Here is an 18,155-nt window from a genome sequence, read left to right as displayed (position 1 = left end):
GAAAGTCATGCACTGTCCCATATTGTACTTTATTTTCTTTCTTTATATAAGTCTTGTTAAACCTGCTCTAGAGTGTCAATGTACTTCAAATACACATTTTAGAAAACTGGTCTTTAATTTCCTTGCTGCTTTAGCTTAAAAAATGACTTCTACTAATACACATGGTTGCATCAAAAACACATTTGAAATATTAGTCCATTATCACGAAGAAAAAACCTCACATTTTTCAAAACATTGACTGATATATCTGCAGTCTAAAGCACAACAATAAATCAATACTAAACGGATGACACTCAAATGCTTCAAATCTTTCCAAACACGTTTAAAATGAATGTATCATGCAATATGTAAAAATACATAATGAGTAACGAGTTCTATGGTCTTATATGGCCATCCTGGGATTCAGGAGACATTTATAAACCACTCGGCCCATAATTCAGGGATACCCGTCATATGAGCACCAGCACGGCCTTCTTCGTGCTGTTTACTCTAGTGTGTCATTTCCAGCCAGGTAAAAGAGGACACACATCTGCTTCTGGTTCACAGGTCTTATAACAGAGAAGAAATAGAACCAAAGAAGGCAGCACGTCTTTGCAACATCAAACAAACACTGCCCACCCCATTGCCTTCCTTCACCTGCAAACTGCTCTTCGTTCCCAGGGTTTCCCCCTGCAGGCTGGAAATGCAATTCTCCATCGTGTCCATGGTACAGTGAAAACACAGAGGTGATGATGGGATTATCTGTTGTTTGGGAAATAAAATACAAGCCATTATACCATTATAAAGAATAAAATTGCACTCCTAACAGCACCAAAGAGAACATTGTTCAGATAACAGTAAAACTTAAGTTCTCTATAAATTCAGAAAAACAAACATATGTACAAGTAAGTAGCTGAATAGGAACACTTCGGAGGGCTCTGTGAGGAAGACAGCCACAAGATCCTAGGGTGCGGTGTAGAAGTCAGTTTGGACTGGAAAAGTTATAAGCTAAGTTTGCTCCCCATTAAGCGCAATATGTGTCTGGAAAAATAATACAATAAATAGAGCATACAACTAAACAAAGAGTGGAACTGAAGCCCTAACTGCTACAACGTCAAGCTGCTTTCTGCATCTTCAGAATTTCTGCAGGAAATTCCGAAAGGGTGCACCCTTCGTCTTGGCGAACAGCTTTCCAGGGCGGACCTTTAGTGCACACAGACAGGGGAGGTTGCTGGGCCGCAGAGGACCAGAGTCTGGTACCAGAGGAGGCAGACTAGTGTACAATATGCCCATTCAACCATCTTTGGAAGTATTCCCGTCTAAAAAATGAAGACTAAGAGCCTGATTTACAACGGTGAGAAATGCTTCAGTTTTTTTAACAATTTATGAATTTTTATACTTGTCTTTGTTGTGTAAATACATGTTTTATTGTGGTACTTTCATGAATTTTATGTAATTCGAATAAAGGTCTTTTGAACTTGAACTACAACGGTGATGGATATCCCGTCCGCCAAAATATAAATACCATTATATCGTACAGGATTTATATTTCCGCAGACGGTATATCCATCACCGCTATGGTGGATTAACCTGTCCGCCAAGATCTAAATCAGGTTCTAAGTCGGCATTATTTTGTGTTCAATACTAAAAACCCAAACTGAGAGCCCTTCAAGTATTGCTGATTAGTTGACTTGACCTTTTTCATGAATGCCCCCTCTTCTGTTAGATCCAAGAATGGAAAGCCATATATGGATTCCCCTGAGGTGACGGAGTCATGGAGCGGAAGGAGGGTACTGGAAATATCACTTGAGGCAGCTTGAGAGCTACTGGAGTGTAAATCGGAGGACAGGGTTACACTGCAGGGGCCAGGGTGGGGAGTGAAAAGATCTGCGTCCAGGAGAGGGGCTGGGAGCAACAGATGCAGCTGTTTGGAATTGTTGACAGAGGAGGTGACTATGGACAGAGAAACAAGAACAGTAATGAATGTTACACAGCTGTTGAGAGCGATATTGTTTTACAAATAGTTCTCACTCGTGACTACCTGTTGACACTGGAAGGGAATGCGTATACGGAAAAGCAGAAAAATACTGACAAGAGGTGAAGATGGGTGTTTGATCTCCAGTTTTAATCGATGCCCAGATCAAAAGAGCAATAATATATTTGAAACAACAGATTGGAGGCAGACAGTGATTCTTCACAAAGCACCAATGCTAGGGAAAAAGATGGAAGCAGGAGAAGGAACAAGACATGCAATGAACAGACAGAAGAGAGGCTGGAGACACCCCTTAGATAGACCATTCCCTAATGAGGTAAAAGAAGGCAGCTGCAGTGGCAAACGGGGTAAAATGCTCATTTGCAAATGTTGTATTGAGGACCATTTCAGCAATGTCTTAACCCAAACCGGACACTTTTTCAGAGTGTTTACCAATGCCTGCAGAAGGATAACATTTGAATATAATCCTAGACACAGGCACGGCTATCTCTGGGATTACCAAGTAGAAAATGGCAACACCATTTTGTACACTTTTAGGTAAAAAACTTTCCACATAAAACTGACCTTAACCTTTGAGCCAGACACCATTAGACCCACGCTCATTGGATTATCATTTCTATTCTTGTGTCTTCAGGGTAAACAATAGAATTTACCGAAGAACCTGATAAATGAATAAGTACGGTGCATGGCCAGAGAGGAACTCATGGGAAACAACTCGTCAGCATGGCCTGTGAAACACCCTTCATACAAACTCTTCAGGAGCCAGTCAACATCTACATCCTAAGCTTTCTACAGAGAGCAGGAACTCTCTACTTGGAATCGACAAAAGGTTGATGACATTTCAATTTCAAATGCTGTTTTATGTTGCATTGAGTAGAGTGTATTTATGTGGTGTGTAATTATGTGGCACTGAGTGGTATTATGTGGAGTGTTTTTATGTTACATTGAGTAGGTTTCTGGACCAGGGTCAGCGGACTCGATAATTCTCTCGCCTCGGTGCCCACTCTGATCAGCGTTCACACTCGGCAACTCTGGGCATTAGCTTGCCTCATCTTCACTAACTGCCCCACCAGACTGCCGGGGATGCCTGGTCTCACCCTGGAGATACCCATTAAGGGACCATCTCTCAGGGAAGCCAGGAAGGGTTTCGCAGCGGTCGAAGCGCCTTGGGACCCTACGGGTAAGTAGTGCGCTATATAAATGCCTATACATTTACATTTACATTTAGATTATGTGGCACTGAATGATATTATGTGGAGCATTTTGTGTTGCATTCATGCCTCGAATGCTGCCTGCGTTGAATGTCTCATGGCTGAGCTTTAACAACATGTGACTGTAAAAGTTAATCCTGAGTAAACATAAAAGAAATGTGTGAGGAACCACAGCACAACCTACCGTATTCACATGCAACTCAAATTATAAGGAGCTATGTAAAATTAAAACACGATTTTCCTCACCTGGTTTGCGTGGAGTGGTGGCAGAAAGTAAAAACAAACACAAAACAAGCACGGATGCGAAAGAGAAAGCGACCACGCTACAAATTAGTAACCTGATCCACGACCAGTTGCCAGCCTGCTCGCTCCAGAGACCCAAAGGCCATGGGAGTGAACGTTTTGAGGAAAGTCGGGACATGCACCCGTCTTAGGCCATTTGCATGCTTTCATTATTGAAAGCCACACGTAAAGGCCAATGGAATGTGTGGAAGGAGTCTGACCCACACGGAGAAGTCTCTGGAAAGTCTGGAGTGATTCCAAGAGGCCCTCTCCTAGAGCAGCGCATGTGCGCTGCGCTAGGCTCGACCTAAAAAAGGAGGCTAGGCAGCCAATGGTGCCTCTTGAACACATATCTGTTGCATATACTTTAAATCACATGATAAAATAGTGTGGCACGAATCCAGAACATGTATTGGGATATTCTACTGATGATGGATATCTGAGCAAATCCCATGACAGAGCATAATTATAAAAACAAATATTGATCTACTTTGGAGAGGACCAGATGTTACTACCCTCCTCATTCACGAGAGAAATGGATGAGGAAAAGCAATCTTTGCCTACTAACTGAACTAAACTAAAGTCATACTCTTGGATAAACCAAAAGCCAGCTGCCTTTCCAGTGACCACCAATACAGAGACGTACCCCTACTCAGCATGCAAACCTAGAAGTAATGTTTATTCAACACGGTTGGTCACTTCACAAGTTACTGCTCGAATAAAGAGTGTACCTCCATCTTACTATGTTCTTCAAAGTCACACCAATGTTAAGCTTTTACTACACATTTGAACTTATCGCTCACTGATATGGTCTCGCCTCAATTATTTTAAGTGCAAAAAGAACAATTAATGGACAGAATGCAGAACAATGTCATACATTCACCCCAGTACAGAGAGCTGGGCCTAAATCCATCGTTATTTTGCTCACCATGCCATTCCAGTTAGGACCCAGCCATCTGGAAAACAATCTTGACCCTGCACCCAATTGGAACAGTCCAGCTAAACTGCCGGGCCAGGTCCTCCCTGGACTGGAAACAAGCATCCTAGGACCGGTTTCGAGGTTTCATCCCTCATCAGCCAGGGGTGGGTATGCCTTGCTCACTAATCCACTGGATTCAAGCAAGCCTGGCTGATGAAGGGTAATACCCCAAAACCGGTCCCAGGATGCTTGTTTCCGGTCCAGGGAGGACCTGGCTTGGCAGTTCGGTCTGGACTGTTCCCATGAGGTACAGGGTCAAGACTGATTTCCATATGGCTGGGTACAAACTGGGGTGGCGTAGTGGGCAGAAGAGTGATGGATTTAACCCAGATCTCTTGACCGGGGGGAGAATGTTTGAAGCATTCAGCATTACGTCCATCATTTGTTGCTGTTACACTCAATTATTGTAAGAGCATGACACAGGTTAGACCCTGGCAATAAAACAGCGGTGGCTGGTACCCAACTGAGCGGCAAGACCGCCCTAGGCTTTAAGAAGATGGAACACGTCATACTTGCTCTCCAATACAAATATATCAGCTGCCTACGGAACTGCAAGTAATCAACATCCAGACCCAAAACACCTGATCACATTATTCCACCAGTAGAAGACAACCTGTAACCCAAGAATACCCACCGACTACACGATAAGCCTGCCTCCAACAAGGATTTCGATAGGTAAAGCCTAGAAACACTTAAGACGCCAAGAATAGACTGAGCCTTAGACAACAGCAAGACGGTTCAAGTGCCTAACAAAAATGAATGTGTCCTTGTGTAACGAAGCTGGTGCTATGTAAAGCGTTCTGATACCCAATATCTTCGTGTCTAGTTCGTGCTATATAAAACTCTTTAAAAAAAAAAAAAAAAGTTCAGGTGGGAGCTCAAGACGATCCTGTTCCACCAGGCTTCCCCGGATGCAGACTGACTCCTGCCAAGTGCTACAGGAATTATGATGGATTAGTATTCTGGCCAGCAGTTCCTCACCAGGGAGGAAAAAGAAATGACGTTTGAGTTAGGGAGAGGGCAGTACCTCCAATATGTGAAAATCTCAGCAGTGGCTCGCCAACTGTGGCCAACGTTTCCACAGGAGCCACTCGTATCCGCCACACTACAGGCTCTCTCGACATTGGCAGGGGGGCATAGGCTGGTTTCCCACATCTAGAGGGCGCTCAGAGGGGGTCATTACTACTGACCCCCATTTAATATACACTAAATGGGATGCGATAATTGATGAACCTCTAACTGACTTGGAATGGAAGAGGGTACACGAGGGTGTCAAGCAAATCGCTTCCAATGCCGGATTTAAGCTCACCCAATAGAACACTGTCCATCAGACTTACATGACTCCACCAGTCTTACATAAAATTTTCCCGGACTGCCCCAGGTGCGGCTATGGGGATGCCCATTTCTTACAGATGACCTGGGACTGTCTGGATCTGGTGGTATTCTGGAGGTCGGTCCTAGACAGCCTACAAAAGATTAGTGAGCGACGCTGCCGTACTCCCTAAAAGGAGACACTTCTGGGACTCCTCCCTAGACCTAAAGGGAAAAACTTACGACAAGGTTCCTCCAGTTGGGATTGGTATTAGCCAAACAGAGAATTGCAATCAAAGGTATGAGCTCGGTGCCCCCCACAATGGAGAGTTGGGCTAAAGATCTGTGGGAATGAGCTACAGCGTAGCTATTACGTATGAGGCGAGTTAGGAGGGAAGAAAAGATGGAAGATGATGCGTGGTATAGCATGATCACAGAGCTTCCCATTAGATATGCCCCCACCTGCAAGAGACAGCGGAGACTCAAGATGACCTAACTGACTCAGGGGGCGGGGGGGGGGCACCGTCTGGGGGAAACCGCAGTCTGAGAACGTGGTCGACACATACAACAGACGTAGTCTGACCTGGGATGTATGGTATGAGGAGGAGTTTCCGCTATGCGACTATGGGATGAGAGTGGGGTGCTGTTAATAAGTTAACTGATATTTATGTACAGGTCTTATCCTTGAAAGATGACGTTGAATTTTTTTAGGCTAATCATGACTTTACTGTGATTCAGGATGAGTAATAAAACTAAAAGAAATGTTTTTAAAGTGCAACAGGGATTTCCCCAGAGTACTTAGCAAATCGATCTAAGTCTTTTAGAAACACCTCACAGGCTGCCTCTCTACAATGTCTAATTTTGGACTGATAAGAGGAAGAAACCACAGTCTCTAGCGTCATGATTCAGGAACTGGAATACTACAATTTAGCAGATATCAGTCCCCTGTTTTTAGCTTACTGATTGCCTTCCGCATGCCCATTGTTTTCTTCATTAATTCCTAGGTAGCCTACAAACAGCACATTATCATTAAAAATATAAATAAAGTAAATAAAGTTTGGAAAACAATGTACAAATCTGTTTACCGCCTCTAGAGTAGAATATTTCACTCAGAGTGGGCCAAGAATATGTTTAGTGTGTAACTTCATGTTAATTTGATGCAACCCTCATTTTCAGGGTTCTTTGTTATTTTACCTCAATTTTTTATTGGGTTTTCCACATACAACAACAGGTAACTGATACAGCAAATAATCAAACTGCAGTATCCGTGATCCCACAGAAGCAATAACATTCGAAAAGACAGAGATAAAAGAAAATCAGCACAGAACTGCTCCGGATCGAGAGGACGCTGAAAGGAAGATCCCCAAGTGCGAAAGAAGGGAGAATGAGGAGAGATAGGAAGTGATGGGGCAAGGGAGGAAGGCAGAAAATGCGTAGAGTCGGGCTCCCACCTGCCTCCCATGGAGCCAACCCTTTAGGCCAGACAGATCCAAGGGCAGGAAACATTAGAAGGAGCAAGATTGGTAGTGCCAAAGGAGACCCCAGACCTCTTCAAACTTCTGCAGTTGGTTGTTGAGCTTATAAATGACTCTCACCCATATATATCTTCGTGGCCCGCCGCAGCATGGTCACCTAACCCCATGCTGAAAGCCATATACGCCACCTGGATACAGGCTCACATGCTCTTTTCGGTTGATGCGCATCTCCATGACAAGGCTCCTCTCTGGAACAATACTGGTATTCATGGGGACCCTGGCGTAGATCTGGGATTCTCACCCTTATGCAGTCGATTTCTGGCGGCAAACTCAAGTCCTTTGAGATGCTATGGGCTGCATACTCAATGGCTCTACACACAACTACATCAAGGTCTGCTGAGCAAAGTGGGTCCTCAACCGTGGACCATACCCTGCTCCCTGGTGCTCTCTTACCGTAACACTCGGGTCAGTTTAAAGGTTAGATGTCCGGGTTCTAAAATCTTCGGATCCGCCACCTCTACCACCAGCTGCAATGGATTAGCCTAAGGACGGCCTGGCAGTCTCACCTTTAGGTGGAATGTGACGAGGAGTATTGGGCACAACTATTGGAAGCCCTGGTATGAGGCTCAGTTTTTTTTTTTAAGATTCTTTATGGCTGGCACTGGACCCAGGCACAGCTTCAGGTTGCAGGGTTGCTCTTTCACTCTACCTACTGGCAACAAAAATTACACGCCCTATGATATATTTCATATATCACTGGATTGTCTTGTCATTCACCCCTTCTGGATAGCAGTGGGACCTAAACTCCGGGAATCTATGGAGTAACCCTTGCCACTTCCAGACCCCCCTGATTCTGCTCCAGTACTTTTCAGACTGGCCAGGTCCGTTGTCTGCTCGTCACTCGCCTTGCAGCTGTCAAGATCTGTGTCTGACAATGGTGTTCCCCCCCAACTCATGTCGCGTGAGAAATGGCTTGGAGAGATATACAAGACCACGTCCTATGGTCTATGGAAAAGGGCATTCACAACTTAATGGACAAAGCAGGTATTTTTCTTCTGACATTGTCTCCCTTTCTGCAGGACTTCTCCCCCCCCCCCCAACATTACAATACTTGGGCTTTGCCTGAACCGTCCATGTCTCTACCCACTCATCCCTGCTGTGTGGTTTTGTCGTCCCTCCCTTCTTTTCTTCCTGATCTTTCCATTTATAGCTTATCTTCTCACTCCTCTCCTTATTATATTTGACTATTTTCTGATATTGGTGCATGTATTTTAAACAGCATTTGTATCTTTAAATGGGTTTATGCTGGATTGGCACGTCATTGTATTTGCGGTTATTTTTTGGGTACTTAATTTATGCCAATAATATAACTGTTACACAAATAAACAACTTTTCCGTAAGCGGCCATGTTGTGCATATCGGGCAGCAGTATACTGTAAGACAGTGGCGTGGCTCATTTTCAATGGCGGGAGATTTCCACCTTTGCCACCGCAAAGGGCGTAGCCAGCCAATGCTTACTGTCTCGCGTCAAGTCCGGGAATGCTAAAATGTCATGGGCAAAGCCATCAATAGCGGTGCCAACCCTAGCTTGGTCGTCATCGTTTCATAAGCCAAGCTCCAATAGGGTGAAAGCACCGTACAGCACCACAGGACATACACAATATCACAGTCCGGTTCATCACACCACCAGCACTGGGTCATGTAGATCCTATAGAGCAGGTCTGGCGTCCAGTGGCATTGGTAGAGGACCTTGAAATAACATTTAAGCATGGCTTCCCTAAAGGAAAAGTCATGCTCCTCTACGAGATAGTGTCAGTCTTGTTCAGAGAGAGATAGGCCTAGTATCTGCACCCCCCACCAACAGCGTAAATTAAAAGGGTGTCTGTAAGGGTATCCTACAGTCCAGCCATGGTGCTCCTGTACCCTTCCACATAAGACTATAGTGCAACACTGGGTCGGTCTCAAGATTGTGAGAGGAAGACCCCAACTTATGTCGTAGGCTGTGGGTAAACTGTTGATGTCTCCAGTGGTGCGAACGTGGGTACTGATACTCACGCAAAAGGGTATCAATTGGGACGACTTTGCCATCCCGTATATTTCCTGGGGTATGATTATTTATGTAGTATCGATTTTGGGCTTTTTTGATAACTAGGTTTGTTAACAAAACTGTACCTAAACACCTCACTTGGAGCTACAGGTTTGTTTCACTATGCTTGTGAAATAATCGTACATAAACTAATCAGCTTTAAAAATAAGCTGGACATTTAATATTTTTCACAAAACAAATAGCATGCCAAATTTGTCAAAATAGCACATTTTGCTATTTAAAACATTTCTTTTGTAGGACATAAGGTCAATTCCCAATTGCTTGCCCTTTTCGGACAAAAAAACAATTTTTTTCAGAATTTCATTTGTATTAAATGTAGGTTTATTCCTTATCAACTTGTCATTTTCATCAGGCATTTACATATGCCACTGCTACATAATAAATGAATCTGCTTTATTTACCAATAATATATAAAAGATGGCCATGAATATCCCAGTGATGGTCTACATTATGTCAAGGAAGTACGTCTGAACAATAAGGCATAATTATGAAAGGAGTGGCCACCATTATAACACGGACGGCCAGGATTAGCCCAAGACGCACACAATATGCCAACAAGGGCCCCCATTATTACATGGTTGTCCACAACTATGTCAAATATGCCCGTAATGCACTAGGAATGGGAATCACTATACAAAGCTGCTATCATGCCAGGGGCAGGCATAATTATGGCAGAGACAACCCCTCTATGTCAATGTAGGCCAATGGACGGCAAGGTTGACCCCAGATGCCGGGGAGATCTGCCGGAGTACGAAACTGTTTGTCATCTCACATACACAAGCACACACACAACACTCCCATCATTTACATCATCTAAAATGTACTTACCAGTTTATTGCAATCTCCTGTCACTCCTGCACTAGCTCTTGCTTGTTTCCCAAAGACTGAGTGTAGTTCATGTGTGCTGGTACTCAGTACATGGGAGCAGTACAGCTAAGGGTCTGAGGACCATGGAGTGACAGGTTTGTTTCACTCCGTTAGGTAGCAGGGGTTGAGGTTTAGCCCCTAGCTACTAACACAGCATTTAATTCATCCATCCCCATTTGTGACGCCAGCAGCATGTTTTATGCTTCTGTTAAAGCAACTGTGATTCAAAAATAATAACTACAGCTGTAGTATTCCTGCTAGATTACACAATAAAACTACTAAATGGAACCCTTTTCACTCTTTGTCATAGCTTTCTAATCTTCAACATTTCTAAAACATGTACTTTTGAAAATGACACAACAAAACAAACACAGAGAATAATCATCCTCTATGGGAAATGTTTTCTAAAAAGATCTTTCTAAAGTATACTCTCGTAGGTACCACCCGCCGAGAGGCGAGTTAGATGAGCATTATGGACAGAAATATTAAAAACTAGTACAGGTGCACCTAGGTTTTCCTTGGCATAAATAAAGTCCTTAACCACCACCATTCCAGCTGACCTGCATCCTGAGACTCATCAGTGTCCCTTGCGTTTACTCCGTCAATGACCGCATGGTAATGGTAATCCTCCTGATGCACCTTTAACTGGGGAGCTGCATCAACAGCGGCGTCATCTGTAAAGAAACCAGAAATTAATGGCTTTCACTTATGTACTGTGTGTGGGAAACAGTATTTTAAAATTGACATCAGTTGTCATTTTGTTGCTTAAACTGATATTTTGCTTTGTTGGAACAAGCTGTAACCTTTCACCCATGTATTCTTGCTGACGGTTGCCATGTTTGTGTGGCTATGAACCACTTACCTAGAAATGTTCCTAATGATCTTACCTGCCTTAGGCCTGCAAATGTTCTTATCTGCATAATGAGAAATGTGTTGGTCAGCGTCTGCTTTGTAAACCCGAGGTGCGCCTATGATTCACCTTTGGACTTGCGCTACCCGCACTCAGTCTGGTGTAAATGTATAAGTACCTTGTGAAGGCTTTGCACATGGTTCACTCGTCCATGGCCTTCTTAGTGCTGTGAAGTGGTGCGCCTGCTCGAGCAAAATTTATGAAAATGCTACTTACCAGTATGCATCTGTTCTTGGCATGTGAGCTGCAGATTCACACACTTCATAGATCGCCATCTGGTGTTGGGTCCGGATGTTTGCACTTTGTTGTTGTCCTGGAAAAGTCTTTGGAAGTCACGAGATAGGCGACTCCTCCTTTGGACTATTGTGCGCATGGGCATCGGCTCCATCTTCAGATTGTTTTTTCGCCAGTGAGGGAAATGATGGAGTTTTGTGAGAAATAGAAAAGATGCCTATGTATGCTGTATCTAAATAAGATAATACTGGAACAGGTAAAGGTAGCCGGGGAGGCGGGTGGGCGTGTGTGAATCTGCAGCTCTACATGCCAAGAACAGATGCATACTGGTAAGTAGCATTTTCCGTTCGAGGCATATGAGCTGCAGATCACACACTGTGCATAGATTGTATAGCAGTACCCACTCTTAGCGGCGACCACCCCTATCTGTTGCAGTAGTTTGAAATAATGTTTTGAGAACAGCCTGGCCCACACTAGCTTGTTGTTTGGTTTGCACATCTACACAATAGTGTTTTGTGAAGGTGTGCGGTGTAGACCATGTAGCTGCTTTGCAGATGTCATCTAAGGGAATGTTCCCTAAGAAAGCCATTGAAGCCCCTATTTTCCTAGTGGAGTGGGCTTTAGGGAGAATAGTTAATGTACGTTTTGCTTTTTGATAGCAAATTTGTATGCATTTGACAATCCTCCTTGCGATTCCAGTTTTTGATATAGAATTGCCTTTATGTGGTGGTGAGAAGGATACAAAAAGTTGTTGAGTTTTGCGAAAAGGTTTTGTTCTGTCAATATAATAAAAGAGTGCTCTCTTGATGTCTAGCGTGAGAAGAGCTCTTTCTGCGACTGTTTGGGGTTGCGAGAAAAATATTGGCAACTCTACAGACTGGTTGAGATGAAAAGGAGAAATTACTTTTTGGGTTTGTTCTGAGAAACACTTTATTATGATGGAGTTGTAAAAATGGTTCTTGAATAGTAAGTGCTTGAAGCTCATGGACTCTTCTAAGAGAGGTAATGGCTACTAGAAAAGCGACTTTCCATGTGAGAAACTGCAATTCACATTTGTGCAGGGGTTCGAATGGAGGACCCATGAGTCTTGTGAGGACAATATGTAAGTTCCACACAGGTGAGGGTGGTACTCTGGGTGGAATTATTCTTTTGAGTCCATCCATAAAGGCTTTGATGGCAGGTACTCTGAATAGTGACAAACGTCTGTTTTGTAAGTATGCTGCTATGGCAGCAAGGTGTAACGTGATCGAGAAGTATGCTAGGTTAGACCTTTGTAGATGTAGCAAGTAACCTATGATGTGTTGGATTGGCACATCTAAGGGATTGATGTTGTTATTGTTGCAGTATATAACAAATCTTTGCCACTTGGCTGCATAACATGCCCTAGTGGTGGGATGTCTAGCTTCTTTGATAACATTCATGCAATCAGGGGGAAGGTTAAGGTAACCGAACTCTAAGACTTCAGGAGCCAGATCGCTAGGTTGAGCTGCGCTGGATCTGGATGTCTGATCTCTCCATGGCTCTGAGTTAAGAGGTGAGAGGAGAGTAGTAGTTTTTGGTGCGGTACTACAGAGAGTTCCACTAATGTGGTGTACCACGGTTGTCTGGCCCACGTTGGAGCAACTAGGATGAGAGTCAGTAAGTGTTGCAGCTTGCGCATCACTAGTGGAATGAGTGGGAGAGGCGGAAAAGCGTACGCAAATCTGCCTAACCAATTCATCCATATTGCATTGCCTTTGGACAATGGGTGTGGATACCTGGCGGCGAAGTTTGAGCATTTGGCGTTTTCGTGAGTTGCGAACAGATCTATGTGTGGGTGCCCCACAGGTGGAAAAATGGTAGAAGAACTAGCGGATGCAGTTCCCTACTTGTGAGTCTGTTGTGTTTGACGACTTAACAGATCTGCTATGCTGTTCTGGACTCCTGGAACGTGTTGGGCTAGGAGAAAAATGTTTTGAGGAATGGCCCATCGCCACATGCTTTGTGCTAGGTGGGAGAGTTGCAGTGAGTGTGTCCCGCCTTGTTTCCATATGTAATACATTGCTGTCATGTTGTCTGTGCGGACTAGGACAGCCTTGCCCATAATGTGTTTCTGGAAGGACTTTAATGCTAGGAATATGGCTAGCAACTCTAGGTGGTTGATGTGGAGCAACCTTTGTTGGGGTGTCCACGTGACCTGTATGGTATGATGCAACAGATGAGCCCCCCAGCCGGAGAGTGATGTGTCTGCAGTTAGCACTATCTGTGGAACTGGCTCGATGAATGGTTGCCCTTTCAAAAGGTTTTTGGTGTTCCACCACTGCAGAGCGCGATGCGTGCGACCGTCCACCAACACCAGATCTGTCAGCTGACCTTGAGCCTGGTTCCACTGACGTGCTAAACATTCCTGTAGGGGACGCATTTGGAGTCTTGCGTGAGGGACTATGAATATGCAAGAGGCCATCATCCCTATTAGTTGCATGAACACTCGAGCTGGGAGAGTGTGTTGCAGTTGAAATTTTGTGACTAGGGTTTGTATTCTTGATATCCTGGCTGTACTGGGATATGCAAGTGCCTTTAAGGTATTTATTGTTGCTCCTAGGTATTGTTGTATGTGGGACGGTTGCAGGTGAGACTTTGGTTGGTTTATGGTAAATCCCAAGTCGTGAAGCAGTTGGATTGTAGCGTGAGTGTGTTGTACGCACTGGCAGTAAGACTTGGCTTTTATGAGCCAGTCGTCTAGGTGGGGGTAGACAGGGATATGCTGCCTTCTTAGACAAGCTGCAACTACTGCTAGACACTTGGTGAAGACTATGGGTGCTGTGGTGTCTCCGAATGGGAGTACCTTGAACTGGTAATGCTGACCGTCCACTACAAACCTGAGATACTTTCTGTGAGAAGTGTGAATGGGGATATGGAAGTAGGCGTCCTTGAGATCTAGCGTGGCAAGGAAGTCGCCTTGTGACAGCAGAGGAAGAACCTGTTGAAGCGTGACCATGTGAAAGTGGTCCGACTGTATATAGAGGTTTAGGGTTCTGAGGTCTAGGATGGTGTGAGAAAATGCCATCTTTCTTGCATGGTATGCCCTCACTTTTTGCTGATGTGCTTTGACTGAGTGTGCCCTGGGCTCCTGCCAATCAGGTTCCCAGGACCTGTGTTCCTTCCCTAAAACTGTATTGAAGCTGAAACCCAATTGGTATCTCTGACCACATGTCAGCCCCTGGTAAATGGTACCCTAGGTACCCAGGGCATTGTGACGGGGAGGAACGGGTGCAGAACATATACCAATTACAGACTATATGGGAGGAGGGAGAGTCCTACGAATTATTGAAAGATATGAAATTACAGACGCTTGGGGAAGAGAATCAGGTGGCGCTAGACTCAGACCTCAGTGTAGAAGAAGTAGAAAACGCCATACGAGATATACAGTCCGGTAAAGAAAGGTCCCAATGGGCTCCCCACTGTAATGTTTAAATGTGTGGCGAGTACCCTTGCCCGCATATGCTTAACATGTTTCTAGGACATAGAGACGATGGTGCACTTCTGAAGAACTTGAGAATGGCTACCAATGTGGTCATCCTTAAAGAAGGAAAACCCCACGATCTTTGTAGCTCCTATAGAGCTATATCTCTCCTGATCTTCGAGGCCAAAATATTGGCCAAAGTTATCGCAAATGTTTGAGTCTGGTCCTTCAGTCCTTAATACATCCAGACCAATATGGCTTCATGCCACATAGGAGCACCAGGCTCAATCTGCGGCGTCTCTATTGCGTAATGCAGATGACTCACAAACAACTGGATGTGCCGGCTGCTCTCCTGTCACTCAACGCGAAGATAGCGTTTGACAGTATCGAGTGAGCGTACCTCTTCGCTGTACTAGATAAAGTCACACTGGATCCAAACCTACGGCGCTGGATACATCTCCTATACACCGACCCGATGGCACACGTCAGCGTTAACAGGACTACATCTACACTCTTTATGCTGCACAGGGGCACTCGACAGGGATGCCCGCTGTCACTGATGCTATCTGCACTGGAACCGTTGGCTGTTTGGATACGGGGGATCCCTCTGTGAAAGGCATCAATTTAGGGGGAGGCTGGGAAGAACGTATATCCTTATATGCTGACAATATCCTGCTGTATGTCCACAAACCATGACAGACATTCCACGGGCTCATCCATATAATACAGTTATTCAGCACCTATTCGGGATATTGTACCAATTGGGAAAATCCCTGATGTTTTTTTTAGCGGGAGGGCTACCGCCCTGGACGTCGGTCTGCTCGGAGCTGGTGCGAAAAGAGACATTTAAATATCTGGGCATATGGATCACCAGCACAGAGGAGGCGTTTATGTGGTTAAATGTACAGGTGCAATTCGATAGATTGAGAGACAAAGTTGCTCACCGGAGGTGCCTTCCTGCCTCCCTTGCAGGTAGGGCGGTTCTCTTTAAAATGATGGCCCTCCCACGGTTACTATATGTGGTCCAGAATACCCCATATCGGTTACAGGAGACATTCTTCCGCTCTGTCGAGTCCGAGCAGCGCAACCTGTTATGGGGAGGTGGCAGTCCTCAAATTGCGCTCAAGAAACTACAGCTAGGAGTGTACGAAGGCGGATTAGCCGTCCCGGACATCAGAAAATACTACTGGGCCATTTTTCTATTAGTTTCTTCCATAACTTGATTAGAAATCTCCAACATTATGACCTGTGGGGACACTGCTACAGTATAGCCCAATACAGACTCCAGACGTTGTTCAGTTTTAACTAAAACGTGGGAAAGACCTGGGCACGTGGCATACATATGTGTGCTATCCCCAGCCAACAGCCCACAACGTGAGCAATGTATCCCCAATGTGCCCCCTCCATCGGTATATACGTGCCGGATTTTACGTAAAGATTACACAAGGTCTTAAAACATTGTGCCTGCAAGTTGGCTGAGATGCACAATGTTTGGCTAAGCAACAGGGAGTCCTCACACTCCCCCTGTCCCGCGTGTAAACTTGTTTGCCATCTCTCAAAGTGCCTAGCAAGATCATCTCCCATTTTTTCATTTATTAATTTATAGACAACCGAGGTAACTGAACGATTACTATTGATCAACGGAATACGATCCAGATTCGGACATTTCTTAGCAAAAAAATCTCAGATTTGTAAATATTTAAAAAAATCCTTGTTCTCTATGCCAAATCTTTCTTTAATGGCATCAAAGGAAAGTAGTTCAGCACCGCAAAAGAAATCCCCTATATATTGAATCCCTTTTTCGCCCCATCTTCTAAAATATGCATCATGAAAGATTTCCGGAAGTAAAAGATTATTAACTAAAGGAGAATACCGATGGAGCCGCCCAATCTCAAATCTTTTCCTGACTGTAGTCCAAACTTTGTAAGCCCCTAACAAAATCTTGAACTTAACCCTCTTACAATATGCAAAATCTATCTGCCACAAAAAGAGACCCCTCGCTTCTACCCCATATATTAATTGAAAGATAGAAATTTCTGACCCTTCCAGATTACCCTCATTCACCAGCTCCCCTAAATACTTCAGTGTAATTACCCAATATTAAATTTGGGAATTGGGAACGGACCAGCCTCCTCGATCTCTCGGTAATGTCATATACCTGAGTGCCCGTCTTGGGCGCTGCCCCGCCCATAAGAACCACAACACTACCTGGTCGAATTTCTGGAACCATATCTTCCTAACTTCCAGGGGTATAGCTCTGAAATAATATAGTATTTTGGGAAGGAACATCATTTTGATGACATTGCATCTTCCAATAAGCATCAAATGAAGATTATTCATCCTCCTAGAGTCTAATTTCATACTGCATACTAATGGTGAGAGATTCAGATTTACGATGACTGCAGGGTTGGAGCTTAGCTCCACACCTAGATACCTGGCACTCGACAATACGTTGATATACAAGATCTACCAATGATATCAACCTTATCATTAACCGCATCGCCGCTAGCGGTTTTCCCGCTGTGTGCGGCGTTTTTAAAAAAAAACGCGTTACATGACGAGCTGAGCTCGTCATGAGCGTGCGAGCGGCACAACTCATGACGAGCTCAGCTCGTCATGAGCACGGAAGGGGTTAATGACTATTTGCATCTTACTATCGTTCAGGAGATAGCCAGAAATCCTGCCAAATTGTGAGCTTAAAATACCTATTTCCTCTAACGCCTGCTGCGGTGCAGAGGTAGTAATAGCTAGATCATTTGCATACCCTAAGATTTTCACGTCTTTATTGCAAGGGCAGCATTCCGTTTGTGTGTGGCCATGGCTTGACCTAGACCCCCGACAGAATATGTTTGGTTTAGTAAATTTTTATCTACATATAACTGGGAGATTTCTGTGTATAAAAGAAGGAGTAGGCGGGCAAGGGAAAAAGGGGAAAAATTGTGACTGTCTTTAACTAACTGGTTAAGTAAGGATTGACATATAGTATGGTTAGGTCTCAGTACAGTATATAATTTTTTTTGTAGAGAATTGTTTTGTTGCTTTTTTTAGGAGAAAGGATCCACCAGGGTGGGGGGGCGAAAATATAAAACAATAGGGCATCAGTCACCGTCTCTTCTTATGCTGTAATTGTTATTCTTTACTTTGTTTTTTGTTCTGATGTCCTAATAAAGTTTTATTAAAAAAATAAAAAAATACTACTGGGCCTCCCAGCTTGTTAATGGTAATGGATGGGTTTTCTCACCGCTAGAGAAACCAGCAAATAGAGTGGACCGGTTGGCAATGAGTACCGGTAGTTACTTGACGGGGGAACTGAAACTATTAACGGGCTTTCGGAAATGGAGCCTCATTGGGATTGACCTGCTGGG

The 18,155-nt window shown here is 44.3% G+C and overlaps 1 protein-coding gene across 2 annotated transcripts in view; it reads right to left on the bottom strand.

Annotated features, from left to right (window-relative positions):
* The window catches only part of LOC144770907 (uncharacterized), a 191,184-nt gene that overhangs the window by 88,193 nt on the left and 84,836 nt on the right, over nt 1-18,155 (bottom strand). For both annotated transcript variants that reach the window (XM_078655704.1, XM_078655703.1), the window contains exons 4-5: nt 10,765-10,878; nt 637-741 (exon numbers count right to left, since the gene is read on the bottom strand). In XM_078655704.1, coding sequence (XP_078511830.1) covers nt 637-741; nt 10,765-10,878 — 219 coding nt within the window. The remainder of the gene's footprint in view (nt 1-636; nt 742-10,764; nt 10,879-18,155) is intronic.

This window comes from Lissotriton helveticus, chromosome 7, assembly GCF_964261635.1.
Source record: "Lissotriton helveticus chromosome 7, aLisHel1.1, whole genome shotgun sequence".
Taxonomy (NCBI): Eukaryota; Metazoa; Chordata; class Amphibia; order Caudata; family Salamandridae; genus Lissotriton; species Lissotriton helveticus.
This window is presented reverse-complemented; position numbering and strand designations above follow the sequence as displayed.